This window comes from Tamandua tetradactyla, chromosome 16, assembly GCF_023851605.1.
Source record: "Tamandua tetradactyla isolate mTamTet1 chromosome 16, mTamTet1.pri, whole genome shotgun sequence".
NCBI lineage: Eukaryota > Metazoa > Chordata > Mammalia > Pilosa > Myrmecophagidae > Tamandua > Tamandua tetradactyla.
Genome location: NC_135342.1, coordinates 23,350,130 through 23,363,403, shown reverse-complemented (window position 1 = coordinate 23,363,403; position 13,274 = coordinate 23,350,130). Strand labels below are relative to the sequence as shown.

Sequence of the window (13,274 nt, the reverse complement as noted above, 5' to 3'; positions counted from 1 at the left end):
ATTACCCTGTGACATTTGCCAGAAATAGAAAATGATAAAAAAATAAAGGGAGCATGTTAATTTCTGGTTATTACTTCCTGCCAAGCCTCGAAGTTGAAGCCCATTCCTGTTCTCTCCATTAAAGTGGAACTAAGCATGGCATTAGAAGTGTTATAGAGAGGAAAGGGGGTTTGTCATCTTCAGTGTTATTGCGGCTGGCAAATGGAAACATCTGGCCTTCTACACTGGCAACCAGTGGTTAGGTATGTGGGTTCTGTGGTCAGGGGGTCCTCATTTCTCCTCTGGACTTGGGGACTCCCTAGCTCTGAACCCCTGGGCTGTTGATGTCCTCACCTATGTGACAGGGAATGCCTATTTTTCAATGCTGTGTTGGGATTTTACTCCCCAAATCCCTGCCCACTCCCTTTCCATGGACACACTACCAAGCATTTAGCAAGCACTCAATACATTCAGCAAACATTTCCTGAGTAATTATTATGTACTAATACTTGCCTAGGCATAGGATATGTAATGGTGAATAAAACAGACAAATAAGCTAATGTTGGGTGCCGTCCTGATGAGAACATCAGTGTCATGTCATGGGGGATGCTTACGAAGGGACAGTAATGGGCCATCAAGGAAAGCCCCTCTGAGGAGGGGATGTTGGAGTAGGGTTGTTTTCTGTTTTCTACTTGGTACTGGGTGTGTAGTGATGGTTTAGACTCAGCCTTCACTACTAATGAAGCCTCAGCTCAGAGGTGGGAATTCCTGGAAGAGACAGGTGCTGTGGAGAATGATCCTCAGCTTGGATCTGAAGCACGGCTTGGAGCTGAGAAGTGAGTTTGAATCCTGCCACTTTATCATTCTAACCTTGGGCAAGTGACTATACTCTTCTGAGCCTCAGTTTCTTCAGCTGTATGGAAATTCCAATCAAGGAGGCAGTTTTGCAGAGGGTGATCTGTAAAGAACCAAGCTGAGAAAGTGACGTTTGAGCTGAACATCAAGTTATACAAAGCAATCCGCCATGTGAAGATCTGGGGGAGGTGCAAAGGCCCTGAGGTAGAAGTGAGTTGAAGTGTTGAGTACTAGAAAGAAGTGAAACTTGTTGAGCACTGTTTTCCATAACTCTGGGGGTGCCATTCATGGTTTGTTAAGTAGAATCATACTACCCAAATGGCCCTCGTGGCTGGAGTAAGATAAAGTGGACTGGGGAGGTCAGCATGGCCAATGCATAGAGGCTTCATGGGTAATGATACGAAGTTTGGGTGTTGTAGGCAGCTTCCAAGATGATACCCAATGTTCCCAGCACTTGCAAGTTGCTTCAAATGAATACAGCAGAAATGATGGAATGTTGCTTTTGAGATTAGATTCCAAAAATTGGCCTCCATCTTGCTTTCTCTGAGGAAAGCCAGCTGCCATATTGTGAGCTAACTGGAGAGATGCATGTGGCAGGGAACTGAGGAAGAGCCTTAAGTGGATGGCCATTGAAAAGCAGAGTCTTGGTCCAGTTTCTACAGGAACTGAATCCTGCCTATATATAGCCACTCGAGTGCAGATCCTCCTCCAGTTTATCCTTCAGATGAAACTGCAGCCTCGTGGGAGACCTTGTGCTAGAGGCTCAACTAAGCCATGCCTAGATTCCTGACCCGTAGAAACACTGTTAATAAAGCCTAGTTGCTTTAAACTACTAAGTTTAAACAGTGTAACTAGTTTTGCAGCAATAGATAACAAATATATTGGGTTTTGGCAAATGAAGTAATTTCTTCCCCCTCTTAGTTTCTTCATCAGTAATATGGGGACTGTGATCTCCATGGCTGATTAATACCATGTTCTCATTTCTAAGTACCCCTCTTAATAATTCATAAACAATCTCATCTACATCCTTGTTGTCTTATGATATAATTGTTTGCCTTGGTTTTCATTCCTTGATGAATCTTCAGTGCCTAGATCAGGGCCCAGCATATGATGTACTCAATAAATATTGAATCAAGGAATAATTTTTTTTTAATGTTAAAATTTAAACACACAAAAGAAGACAAAATAACCTACTAAATTCCCATATTCCCTCTACCAGCTTTACCTGTTATGTTTCATCCATATTATGTTTCATCCAAGCCCCTTCCCACTTTCTCTCCTTTGTGGACTATTTTGAAACAAATCCCAGACATCCTATATTTTAGTATCAGTAAATAATTTAGGTATATGCCTAAGAAATAAAGATATAATCACGATACCATGATCATACCTAAAAAGAACCAATTTTTAACATCATTAAATATCTAATCTGTTCAAAATTCCAGTATTTTAATACCCAAGATTGTATACACTTTGAGTCAGGATCCAAATAAGGTTCACACTTCGTGACAGGTAAACATGTCCATTCAGTTGTTTTTAATAAAGGCCAGCCTTCAATATCTCTAAATTTTTTCCCTTCAGTTTATTAGTTGAAGAAACCAGGTTGTCTTATAGTCTAGATTTTGCTGATTGCATCCTTGTGATGTTGGATATTCCTTTGTCCTCTGTGTTCCCTCTGAATTGGGTATTTAATCCTCATAAGAGTCCTATGAGGTAGGGTGGCATAGTGAATGGTATGGGCCTGGAGACAAACCTAGTCCTTCCCCTTCCTAGCTCTGTAACCTCAAACAACTTTCTTAATCCCTCTGTGCTTTCATTTCCTTTTAAGATGGGGTTATAAAAGTCCCAAAGTGAGAGCATAAATTTGAGCCAATAAATTAAAACACTTTTAAAAATATATACATGGTGATTGCTCAGTAACTATTAGCTATTAACTGGTAGATTAACAGCAATCATGGGAGGACACTGACTAGCCTACAGCCAATGAACAGTATTCTCTCAGTACTTGAGAGCTGAGGCTGTGACTGGCAATCAAAGGGCTGCCTGTTCTCGCCCCTCAGCACAGGAAATTCCAAGGTGGTTTTCTCTGCTGGCTCCTCTGGTTCTGTCCCTGGAGGGGAAAGCAGAGGGGCTCAGGTACCTAAGCAGGCCCAAGAGAAGATGGAATTGAATATCTCAACTTGCCTGCCTGGACTTCCCTGATTCGTGAGGGGGTGGTTGCCACTTGGAGTGGTCTGGGCTGCTTTGAGCCTGTCTGGTATTTCATGGGCTGGCACGTCTCACCCTGTCCTTGAAATGGTTCTGGCTGGGTAGCAGCTTCTAGCTGGTGTGGGCAAAATTTGGGACCGGTTTAGGGCGGGGACAAGACAGAGAACACTGGTTTCCTTGTGCTGCTGGAGAGAGGGAACGTGGGAGAAATTGGAGACCCCATGCCCCCCAGGTCTCTTGCTCAGTCCACGATGGCTTTGTCTTCAGTGTTCCTCAGTGTCATTGTCTTGCTGTTTGCCTTCCCAGGGCCAAGTGTCGCAGGCCGCCCGATGCCAAAGCTAGCTGACCGAAAGCTGTGTGCTGATGAGGAATGCAGCCGTAAGTATGAGGATGGGGCACTTGGGAGCCTGGGATGCCAGCTGGTGTGTGTGGGTCCTGTCAGTCCCTTCTTTTCCTTCTCTAGACCCCATCTCCGTGGCTGTGGCCCTTCAGGACTACGTGGCCCCCGACTGCCGTTTCCTAACCATACACAGGGGCCAAGTGGTGTATGTCTTCTCTAAGCTGAAGGACCGAGGGAGGCTCTTCTGGGGAGGCAGTGTGAGTCTTGTCTCCCCAAAAAGCGAGGGGTAGGGGGCTGGGATGCGGTGGACCCCAATTTTCCACCTAAAGGGAAAATTTAAGGGAGGGAACGGAAATAGATGAAAAATTTGGGGGGGTGGATATCAGGACCTACTTTGTTTTTACTTTGTTTAGCAATTATGGGGCACTTACTCTGGTGCTAGGTTATGTTCTAGACATTGAAAATACAATAGTGAATGATCCCTTTTATTCTAGTGGGTAGAGACAACAAGTGAGTCAACAAAAATATCAGCAAGTATGTGCTACTTTGAGAATTAATATAGTGACTGGGTGACCACTTTATATCAGGTGGTCAGGGAAGGCCTCTGAGCAGGTGACATTTAAGCTGAGAGATTTGAATGACTAGGATGGAGCCAGCCACGTGGAGACCAGGGTGAGGAGACAGAGTCCAACGGCCTTCAGCGGAAGGAGTGAGTCATCTTCCCAGACCCAGCTTTTAACTACTGTTCCCCAGGTTCAGGGAGATTACTATGGAGACCTGGCTGCCCGCCTGGGCTATTTCCCCAGTAGCATTGTACGAGAGGACCAGACCCTAAAACCTGGCAAAATCGATGTGAAGACAGATGTGAGTGTCCTGAGGGGCGTGGAGGAGGAGAACAGGTGGGAGGACCCTTGGGTTGGGATGGCTTGGCAAAGATACTTTTATCCTTAGCTCTCCCATGGCCTAATGCTGGGACAAACTCTTTCCTTGCACCCATTTTCTCACCAATAAAATTCTAAGTGATTCTAAGCCCCGTTCCATTTGGGAGGTACAAAGATGAAAGGGTTCTGGGCTGATATGAATGACCCTTGCGGGGCCAAATCTGCTCCTTTATGTTTACAGCTTGGCTGAAACCACTAGATCCTTTGTGGTGCGACCTCTCGGTTTTTTCTGTGCGTGTTTCCCCTTTCTTCTTTTTCAGAAATGGGATTTCTACTGCCAGTGAGCTCAGCCTACCGCCGTCTGCTGTCTTGCCTCTCCTGTTTTATGCGAATACATCAAAGTGCAAATTGCTGATTTCTGTGGTCTTTGGGGTGGGATGGGGATGGAAAAAGGAAAGGTTTCTGAATCTGGCCAATCAACCCACTGAATGAGGCAATGTCAGTGGTTGCTAGGCAGATTTTCTTTGATGACACGCTCTTTGCTCTGAACTGAGTACCTGCGGCGGGTTCCTAAAGTTAGACGTCGGCCACCAGTAAATAAGAAGAATGATCTAAACGGCCCAACTGGGAGAATGTAGTGTCCTCTCTAGACCAATGGGAGGGAGCTGAACTATTGGGAATGAGCCAATTAGACCATGAGGAGGGCATAAATCGCAGAGGTTTTCTTGGAAGGAAGGTTATCCGCAAAGAGAGGTGGGCGGTAATCTGCGCCAATCTCCTTACTTTTCATCCTTTACGCATTTGAGGTCAGAAATTGTACCCGCTAGCGGAAGATCAGTTCCTTTTCCAGACCCTGTCAATCCTGTCCCTGCCCCCTTCTTTGCATTCGCATCCCCGCCCCCAAGTCCTCCCTTACCCAATCCGGAATCTCGATTCTCCCAAGACTCCTGACCAAATCCGTTCCTCTGCTCCGTGAAGCATCCCTGCGCCGATCCTCTCTCTTGCTCCGCCAATCGCTCGTGTTGGTCCCGCCCTTTTCTTCTAAGGCCCTCTCACACCACCAATCCGCATCTTTTGTCCCGCCCCCTGCCTGCCGAGTCCACCAATCCCTCCCTTCGGGAAGCGTGGCCCGGTATCCCGCAGCCCTAGTGGGTCGCGCCGGAGGGGAGTGGAGGCGGAAGTGGCGGCACCGGCCCGGGGAGTAGGAAGGAGCCGGGGCTGCAGCCGGAGTGGAGCGGCTGCCAGCGAGGAGCAGGCGCGGCCGCGGCGCCATATTGCGACCCTAAGCGGCCGTGACCGAGTCATGGCCGAGACCTACGGTGAGGGTGGTTGGCCTTAGCTGGGGTCTGGGGTCTGGGGTCTGGACCCTCAGAGGATGCGGCCTGTGGAAATGGGGCGGGGCTTGATATACCAGGGGGCGGGGTTTGGTGTTATGGGGCTGGGCTTAGTGGATACGGGGAGGGGTTTAATGAGTCTGGGTCTAAGTTTAACCGATTTGGGCGGAGCCTGAGGGGCTGGTGTATGGGTTAAATAGATGTGGGGCGGGATTTGAGGGAGAAGGTCTTGGTGGATTCAGGATAGGCCTTGAGGGAAGGGGTGGGCCTTAATATATCGGGGCGGGGCTTGAGTGGAAGGGATCGGCGGGACTGTGTGAATGGCAGGAGAAGGGCTTAATGAGATGGAGGGAAGATTGAGGGGAGCCTGAGGGATGTTCTGGATCCTGGGGCTGATTTGGCTTGAGAGGTCTGGAGTGGAAATAGGGATGGGTTGTCCCTGAGTTAGGGGTGGGGTTTAAGCTTGAGTAGAAGAGCACAAGAAGGAATTCTGGAATTGGAAAAATCAGGATATATGTACAGTAAGAGAAGTGAGTGTGTGGGGAAGTTGCAGTAAAGAGTCCTGGTTTAAAAATCAGAGGGGGCTGCATTCATTCAACAAATAGAAAAAGGCAGTGTCAAGTGCAAAGCCCCCGAGGTGGTAACTAGCACCTTTTCAGGAAACAGAGTGCAGTAATTTTACTAGTTTAATGAGACCAGACTCATTAAACTAGTAAAAAAACTAGTAATTTTCAGGAAACAGAGTGAAGGCTAAGGTGGAGTGAGTGAGTCAGAGATGTAGGAGATGAATTTGAGAAGGACAGGGCCAGATCTGATAGAGCTTTGTAGTTCTTGATAAAATGGCCTTCCAAGAGGCTTCAACACTGTAATAGTTAAGATCTTGGCCTATGGAGCCAGTTGGCCTGGGTTTGAATTTCAACTCTGCTACTTCCCAGCTGTGCTACATTGAGCAAGTCACTTAACCTCTGGTTTCAGTTTCCTCATCTGGAAAATAAGGATAATATAGTATACCTCCCTTATAGAGTTTTCTGGAGCATTAAGTGAGCTGTTGATATAAATAAAGAACTGTAGAACAGTGCCAGATGCATCATAAGCACAATGTCATCTGTTACTATTGTTGTCTTTTGCTGTGGTTTCCCCTGTATGTGTTTCTCTCCCTAAAACTGTGTCCATCTCTTGGTTTCTGTGTTTTTCTCTTTACTCTTTTCTCCCTGTGGTCATCCCCATCTCTGGCTCCATTTGCCCAGACTTCCTCTTCAAATTCCTGGTGATCGGCAGTGCAGGAACTGGCAAATCATGTCTCCTTCATCAGTTCATTGAGAATAAGTGTAAGTTTCTAGTAGTGGCCCTGGGAGCACCAAGCTATGGGCATGGGCATGGTGTGGGCAGGTCGGTAGCTGGGGGCAAATCCTGGTCCTTTCCTTGATATGTGTTCTTTGCTAGGTCCTCCTTGAACCTCACTCCCCCCAGTAAGAAAGATAAGTTTGAGGAGGCTGAGGAAGCCTTGGAAGGTTGGGGATCCTTGCAGCCCCTGCACTGTCCCCTCTTTCCTTTTGACTCCTAGTCAAACAGGACTCCAACCACACGATCGGCGTGGAGTTTGGATCCCGGGTAGTCAACGTGGGCGGGAAGACAGTGAAGCTACAGATTTGGGATACGGCTGGCCAGGAGCGGTTTCGGTAGGTGGGCTCTGGGTGGGTTGGCCTCCCAAGGAGAGAGAAGAGAGAATGTTCGGAGTCACTCAGAGACTCAGCAGTAGGAACAAGGAGACACTGAGATGGCAGACAAGACAGAGAGTGAGAAGGAGGAGACCATGATTAGCAGATACCTTTGGTCAAGGAGAGAAGGACTCCTGGAAAGGGAAAGACAAAGAGAGTGAGAGAAAAGAGAGAGTGAAAGAAGCACAAAGAGTGAGAGAGCCTGGTAGAGAGACAGATCATGAGAGGCACTTTGCAGACATGTGCCCAGAGGAGAAGTGTCCCAAAGAGAAAGGGAAGCTTGGGGATGGGAGAGGTTGAGAGGGAAACTAAAACAGAGAGAGGGAAAGACAGATATACATGCAAAGGGAGAGAGAAAGAAAGACTGGCTGAAAGAGATGAGAAAGATAAGAGAAATAAGGAGAGGCAAAGAGAAACCGAGTTCCATAGACAGAGACAGGGAGAGTTGAATAGGTGTAGCCAGAGAAGTGGAGAGATGGATGTGTTGAGGGAGAGAGAAATGCATAAGGCTGGGCACAGAGTAGGTCTGAAGGAAATGTCTGCAGAAGAGTAGAGACAAACAGAAGTACTGAGATAGAGTCTGGGCCAGAGCAGAGAGCAGGGAGAGAGAAATAGAGGGAGTCCAAACCATGGGGAAGTGTAGTCTTTGGGTAGCATTTAGTAATGGCTAAGTAAAATATCCAGATGTTGATTAAATCTATGACATCCAGAGTTCAGAGACAGGGAGAAGTGATGGGGGTAGAACTTGGGCTGGGTGCCCAATAAATGTTTGTGGAATGATTCCATGAGTTTCACAGGGACCCACACTGGGAAGAGGGCCTCCCCAACACAGTAGGAAAGGGAGAAGCGGATGTAGTTACATCATACTTGACCAGGGCTGGGCGAAGGAGAGATGCTCAGAAAATGTTTGATGAATAGGTGACTGGGAAGGCAAGGATGTGAATATGAGAGGAGTGAGCCAGACCCACAGAGAGACAGAGGCAGAAAAAGAGACAGAGAGATGCAAAAGAATTAGAGGCACACACAAGAAAGACAGGTATCAATGAAGACCTATTGAAAGACAGAGAGATACAAAGACAAGGAGATGCTAAGAGATAGAGGCAGAGAGACAGACCGCTAAGTGAGAGAAACTGAGAGTGACAAAAGAGGCATTGAGACAGAGAGAAATTGCATTGAGATCAGACCAAGGCCAGCAGCCTTGTGGGGGGCTAGTCCAGCAGTGAAGGGGGCCTCCGAACCACCAATCTCTCTCCTCAGAGGGGGGCAATCTCGGGGCAGACCCCAGCCTCGTGGGTGACTGGGTCCCCCTGGCCCCACAGGTCGGTGACACGGAGCTATTACCGAGGGGCAGCTGGAGCCCTGCTGGTGTACGACATCACCAGGTAGGTACATGGAGTGGGTGGGATAGTACATGGGCGGCCCCTCTCCCGTGCCCAGCTTCCTCTTCCCGATCTCTTCCGCAGCCGGGAGACATACAACTCACTGGCTGCCTGGCTGACGGATGCCCGCACTCTCGCCAGCCCCAACATTGTGGTCATCCTCTGTGGCAACAAGAAGGACCTGGACCCTGAGCGAGAGGTCACTTTCCTGGAGGCTTCCCGCTTTGCCCAGGAGAACGGTGAGGGCTGGTTGGTGGCCCAGGCTAGGGGTCTGTAAAAGGGGCAGTGGGCCAGGCTAGGGTGGTAGTGGTAGGGGGCGGTCCACTGGAGCCTGTGTGTGTCTGCATCAGGGAAGTGCAGTTCAGAACTATGGATTCAACTCTGAGTATTGCCACTTGTGAGCTGTGTAACCATGCTGATCCTCAGTTTCCCCACCTGTAAAGTTGGGATTACACCGATTCTGACACATAGTGTGCTGTAAAGGTTAAGGGAATTGGTACTTGGAAAGCCCTTGGATCCTGCCTGGCACCTCTTCGGGGCTTGATTGATGTTGACTTCCGTGAAGATTTTGACCACCATGGGGAGGCACTGCAGGGTATTAATTTAAGGCAGAGGGTACACACTCACATAAGGACAGGTTGTGCCTTTGTCAGCTCTGGCGGTGGGGCGAGAGCAGACTCCATGCTAGCAGGCACTGGCAATGTGGAAATGAGAGGACTGGCAGGCTATGCCTAAGGGTGTGCAAGGGGAAATTCATTTGAAAACGTCCTCTTAGCCAAATCAATCACATCTGCTGACCTGGAATCTACCCTCCAGGTTAGAGACTAGGTTTTGCCATCAGAGTGATGTGGGTGGAATCTGGGTCCTTACTTGCTTACTGTGAGGAGTTGGCAAGTAGCTTATAGGTAGACTATGATGTGCCTGCACATATGCGAGATGGTGCTGGGGACCCAGTGAGGAAGATAGCTGGGTCCAGCTCTCCTGGGGTTTACAGTCTAGTTGGGGGTGGGGTGGATAGGCCCATTTCTAGCCACTGACAGCCCAGAGTGATCAGGACTGTGACTGCAATGGGGAAAACATGGGCAGAGGACTCAGGGCCAGGATGGGGTAAGCCCACAGGTCTTTGGGAGACACAGTAGGCACCTGATCTGGTCTGGTAGGTCAGGGAGGGCTTCCTGGAGAAGGGGGCATCTGACCTGAACTCCAAAGGAAGAGTCACGTGGGGATGTGGGAGGGGAGAAGGCCTTCATGGCAGAGAACAGCATGTGCAAGGGCTAGGAGCAAGGGCAAGTGTGGAATTTGAAGAATAGAATGGAACCCAGCAGGTCAGAGTTGGCATGGAGGATAGCACTTGACTGAAGCCCTGATCTTCTGAGTGTCTGCCCATCCAGAGCTGATGTTTCTGGAGACTAGTGCTCTCACGGGTGAGAACGTGGAGGAAGCCTTCCTGAAGTGTGCCCGCACCATTCTAAACAAGATTGACTCAGGTGAGGCCGTAGTCTGGCCATAAGAGGGGTGGGGGAGTGGATGACCGGACCTGGGCATCTCTAAGGGGCCAGACCTGACCTCTCCCCTACATTCACAGGTGAGCTAGACCCCGAGAGGATGGGCTCAGGAATTCAGTACGGTGATGCTTCCCTTCGTCAACTGCGGCAGCCTCGGAGTGCCCAGGCTGTGGCCCCTCAGCCCTGTGGCTGCTGAAATCTGAGGAGCCAGGTGGGACACTGGGGGATTTGAGGGGGCAGGGATCCTGGGATGGAGGAGAGACAGAGAACAGAGTAGAAACACAGAAAAGGAGAGGTAACAAGATAAATAAAATCAAAGAGAAGGATACAAAAACACATGTGCTAAAGGGGCTGCAAGCCACAGGGAATCTACCATCCTCTCCATCCCCAGATCACTGTCAGCTTTTTCCTCTGGGTCTCTGACCCTCCTATTCACAATTCATCTAACATTTTTTGAGCACTTGTGTCTGCCAGGCCCTGTTCAAGGCACTGGGATGAGCAAAAAAGTCAAAATGCCCTGCCCTCATGGAGATGGCATTCTCTTGGGAGGAGACAGAGTAAACAAGATACATAAATAAAACATAAATGATTTGGTAGTTGGGAGATAAGAGCTATGGGGAAGCAAAAATCAGAGGAAGGAGGGCTGGGGAAGGTGGAGGAGTGGAATTTTAAATAGAATGATGAGAAAGAGCCTCACTTAGAAGGTGATATTTGATCAAAGAATTGAAGGAAGTAAAGGATGGAGTACAGGCCCTCTTCTCTTTAAAACTGTCCATGGTTTCCAGGGTCTACAGGACACACACACACCTCCCCAAACTCAACTCACACCTCTCCCTACCTCCCAGCCTCTTCCAACCACACTGAAGGTTTTCAGCTTTGTTCATGCTGTTCCTTCTGCCAGCAACACAGTTCCTTCTCTCTCTTCCCTGGAAATTTCCCCCTCTTTCAAGCCTTATTTCCCCCAAGAGGCCCTGCTTGTTCAACCCTATTTTGTTGGAATTCCCATCCCCACCAGCTCCAGAGTGACTATGGAGAGAAGTGGTTAGATTTTGGAAATTATTACATATGATACACTGATATTTTCTATTCTACTTTATTCTATTTCAATGAAAAAAAAAATTGATCTAGGCCCACCAAACTGATTTCTTGACCCACTAATGTATGTGCACAATGGAACCACCTGGGGAAATGTAAAGGGTACTGATATTTGGGGCTCAATCTCAGAGATTCTGAAATGATTTTGGGATTTCTAGAAGCTGTCAGCTAATGCTAATGTGTCTCTTCAGTTTGGAAAACTGGAATGAGGCGTAGGGCCAGGGAGACCCAGGACCACAGAGAGATACAAAGGTGGGGATAAGATCAATGATGAGGCATACAAACAGGGAGATGCAAAGGTGCTCTCAAAGAGATCCTAAAATTAGCTGGAGATGAGAAACAAAATCAGAAAGACAGATACCATAGAAGCTCTTGGAGAAAGACTGATGGAAGAATGGACAGATAAGAAGGTAGGAAGAGACCCAGAAATGAGATAGAAACACCCACATGGACAGGCCCAGGATCCCTCCAGTTCATCAGACCCTTCTCTTTCAGCTCACCTGTTCTCCAGGACCAGCCTTGCCCTTGGGCTAGGACCCAGGCCCCGGGAGGCTGTGCCCCCCACCTGCCCTGGCCCCAGAGGAGCTGCCCTGCCACCTGTCCCTCTTCCCTGGCCTGGTGGGGCCTGGATGCAGGGCAAGACTGAGCCATGGGGGAAGGGGGAACCCATACCTGCTGCTGCTTCATCTGTCTTGGCTAATCCCTGTTCCCCCTGAATTCCTATCCATACTCCAGGAGTTCCCCAGTCTCCCAAAGCCTGAAATCAAGGCCTTTGGGTCCCAACTCCCCACCTGGCCCTGCCATTGCGAGTACGTGTTATTTATTACCTGGAGGCCTGTCCATCCCCATCCCACACTCATAAAGCAATGTTTACACCTATGACTTGGTCTCCCTCATTTTGGAATGGCAGTGAGGAAGGGGAAATTGATGAGAATTGTGGCTGTCATAGTGTTTGGGGGGCCAAGTTTCTGGTGGACATGGTGTGGGGGTACAAGAAGACTCAAACTCAGATGTCTTCTGTAATAAGGACGGTGTTTGACATGCAAAAATTTTGTGGCAGTGCTTCCATGATTGTATCAATGAGGCTGGTGTGACTTCAAGCCAGAGAATGAGAGTTCAGGCCTGTGGCTGGGCCAGGGTCTGTGTCCTGGGGTGCCCGGGCTAGTACTTAGGTGTGCCGAAGGCCTGGAACTCTAAGGCAGATGAGTGTGTGATGCCTGTGTGAATCTGGTTCCTCTTGCACACCTGCGTATGCCCCTGAGGCCTGTGTGGATCTTTGTGCAGTTCTGACTCATTTGGCACCCGTGTGTATCTGTGCCGCTTGGATGCCCAGGGGTATTTGCTTGTGCTAGGTGAGCCACTGACACCCACCCCTGCACGTCGAGCCTTCCATCCCCAAGTCGTCTTTAATGGACTCTGGCCAGAGACCTGAGGTTCCTGGCGCGAACTCCACGCTCTACCAGGGTGGGGTGGGGCATGCAAATGAGACAACTGTATAGCCGTTCCAAACCTGATCGCCTATAAAGTTCATAAATAGAAGGCACTGGTTGTGTTAATGTCTTATCGGCCTAGTTCAGCCACGTGGCTTTATACCGACTGCCACAGTTGTCCGGTGAGGACAGGGCGGAGCGAGTTATGCAAATAAAATCTTTGCATCTCCTTTTTAGTGCGCTTCTCTTTGCCTCAAGGGCATTCCTCACCCTTTTCTTCTGTTGTAAAAAGTCCTTATGCAGGTTACTTATGTGAGAATTTACCCACAATTCCCAACTGCGCAGACATTTCTCAATTTTTCACGTATTCTTGGGCTTTAAGAAAGCGGACTGTCCATGTAAGTGACATGCCATGCCCCGGCCAAGCCGTTTGTCATTCCGCAGCGTTCTCCGCTCAGAGGGGGTGGGGTTGTCCCGTGATTATTTGCATTTCCCTCCTACCTTGATTTGCATAACGAGCACAGAAACGCCCTCTCCCTGATCCTGCCCT

The 13,274-nt window shown here is 48.8% G+C and overlaps 2 protein-coding genes across 2 annotated transcripts; both read left to right on the top strand.

Annotated features, from left to right (window-relative positions):
* The first annotated feature begins 2,466 nt into the window (after positions 1 to 2,466).
* On the top strand, positions 2,467 to 4,671 carry MIA (MIA SH3 domain containing). Its single transcript, XM_077131797.1, has 4 exons — positions 2,467 to 3,420; positions 3,506 to 3,639; positions 4,136 to 4,246; positions 4,584 to 4,671. The coding sequence occupies exons 1-4, from the start codon at positions 3,264 to 3,266 to the stop codon at positions 4,605 to 4,607; spliced, it is 426 nt and encodes a 141-aa protein (XP_076987912.1). The 5' UTR covers positions 2,467 to 3,263; the 3' UTR covers positions 4,608 to 4,671.
* Positions 4,672 to 5,132: 461 nt separating this feature from the next.
* RAB4B (RAB4B, member RAS oncogene family) lies at positions 5,133 to 12,947 on the top strand. Its single transcript, XM_077131796.1, has 8 exons — positions 5,133 to 5,582; positions 6,845 to 6,925; positions 7,162 to 7,276; positions 8,635 to 8,697; positions 8,779 to 8,933; positions 10,086 to 10,181; positions 10,280 to 10,410; positions 11,790 to 12,947. Exons 1-7 carry the CDS (start codon positions 5,567 to 5,569, stop codon positions 10,393 to 10,395), a joined length of 642 nt encoding a protein of 213 aa, XP_076987911.1. The 5' UTR covers positions 5,133 to 5,566; the 3' UTR covers positions 10,396 to 10,410; positions 11,790 to 12,947.
* The last annotated feature ends 327 nt before the right edge of the window (positions 12,948 to 13,274 follow it).

Excerpts from the sequence above, each read along its gene's own strand:
- MIA (XM_077131797.1), top strand. The coding sequence starts at position 3,264 with ATGCCCCCCAGGTCTCTTGCTCAGTCCACGATGGCTTTGTCTTCAGTG. Across the intron at positions 3,640-4,135 it reads GGCTCTTCTGGGGAGGCAGT|GTTCAGGGAGATTACTATGG; the intron begins GTGAGTCTTGTC and ends ACTGTTCCCCAG. Across the intron at positions 4,247-4,583 it reads AAATCGATGTGAAGACAGAT|AAATGGGATTTCTACTGCCA; the intron begins GTGAGTGTCCTG and ends CTTCTTTTTCAG.
- RAB4B (XM_077131796.1), top strand. Across the intron at positions 8,934-10,085 it reads CCGCTTTGCCCAGGAGAACG|AGCTGATGTTTCTGGAGACT; the intron begins GTGAGGGCTGGT and ends CTGCCCATCCAG. Across the intron at positions 10,182-10,279 it reads TCTAAACAAGATTGACTCAG|GTGAGCTAGACCCCGAGAGG; the intron begins GTGAGGCCGTAG and ends CTACATTCACAG.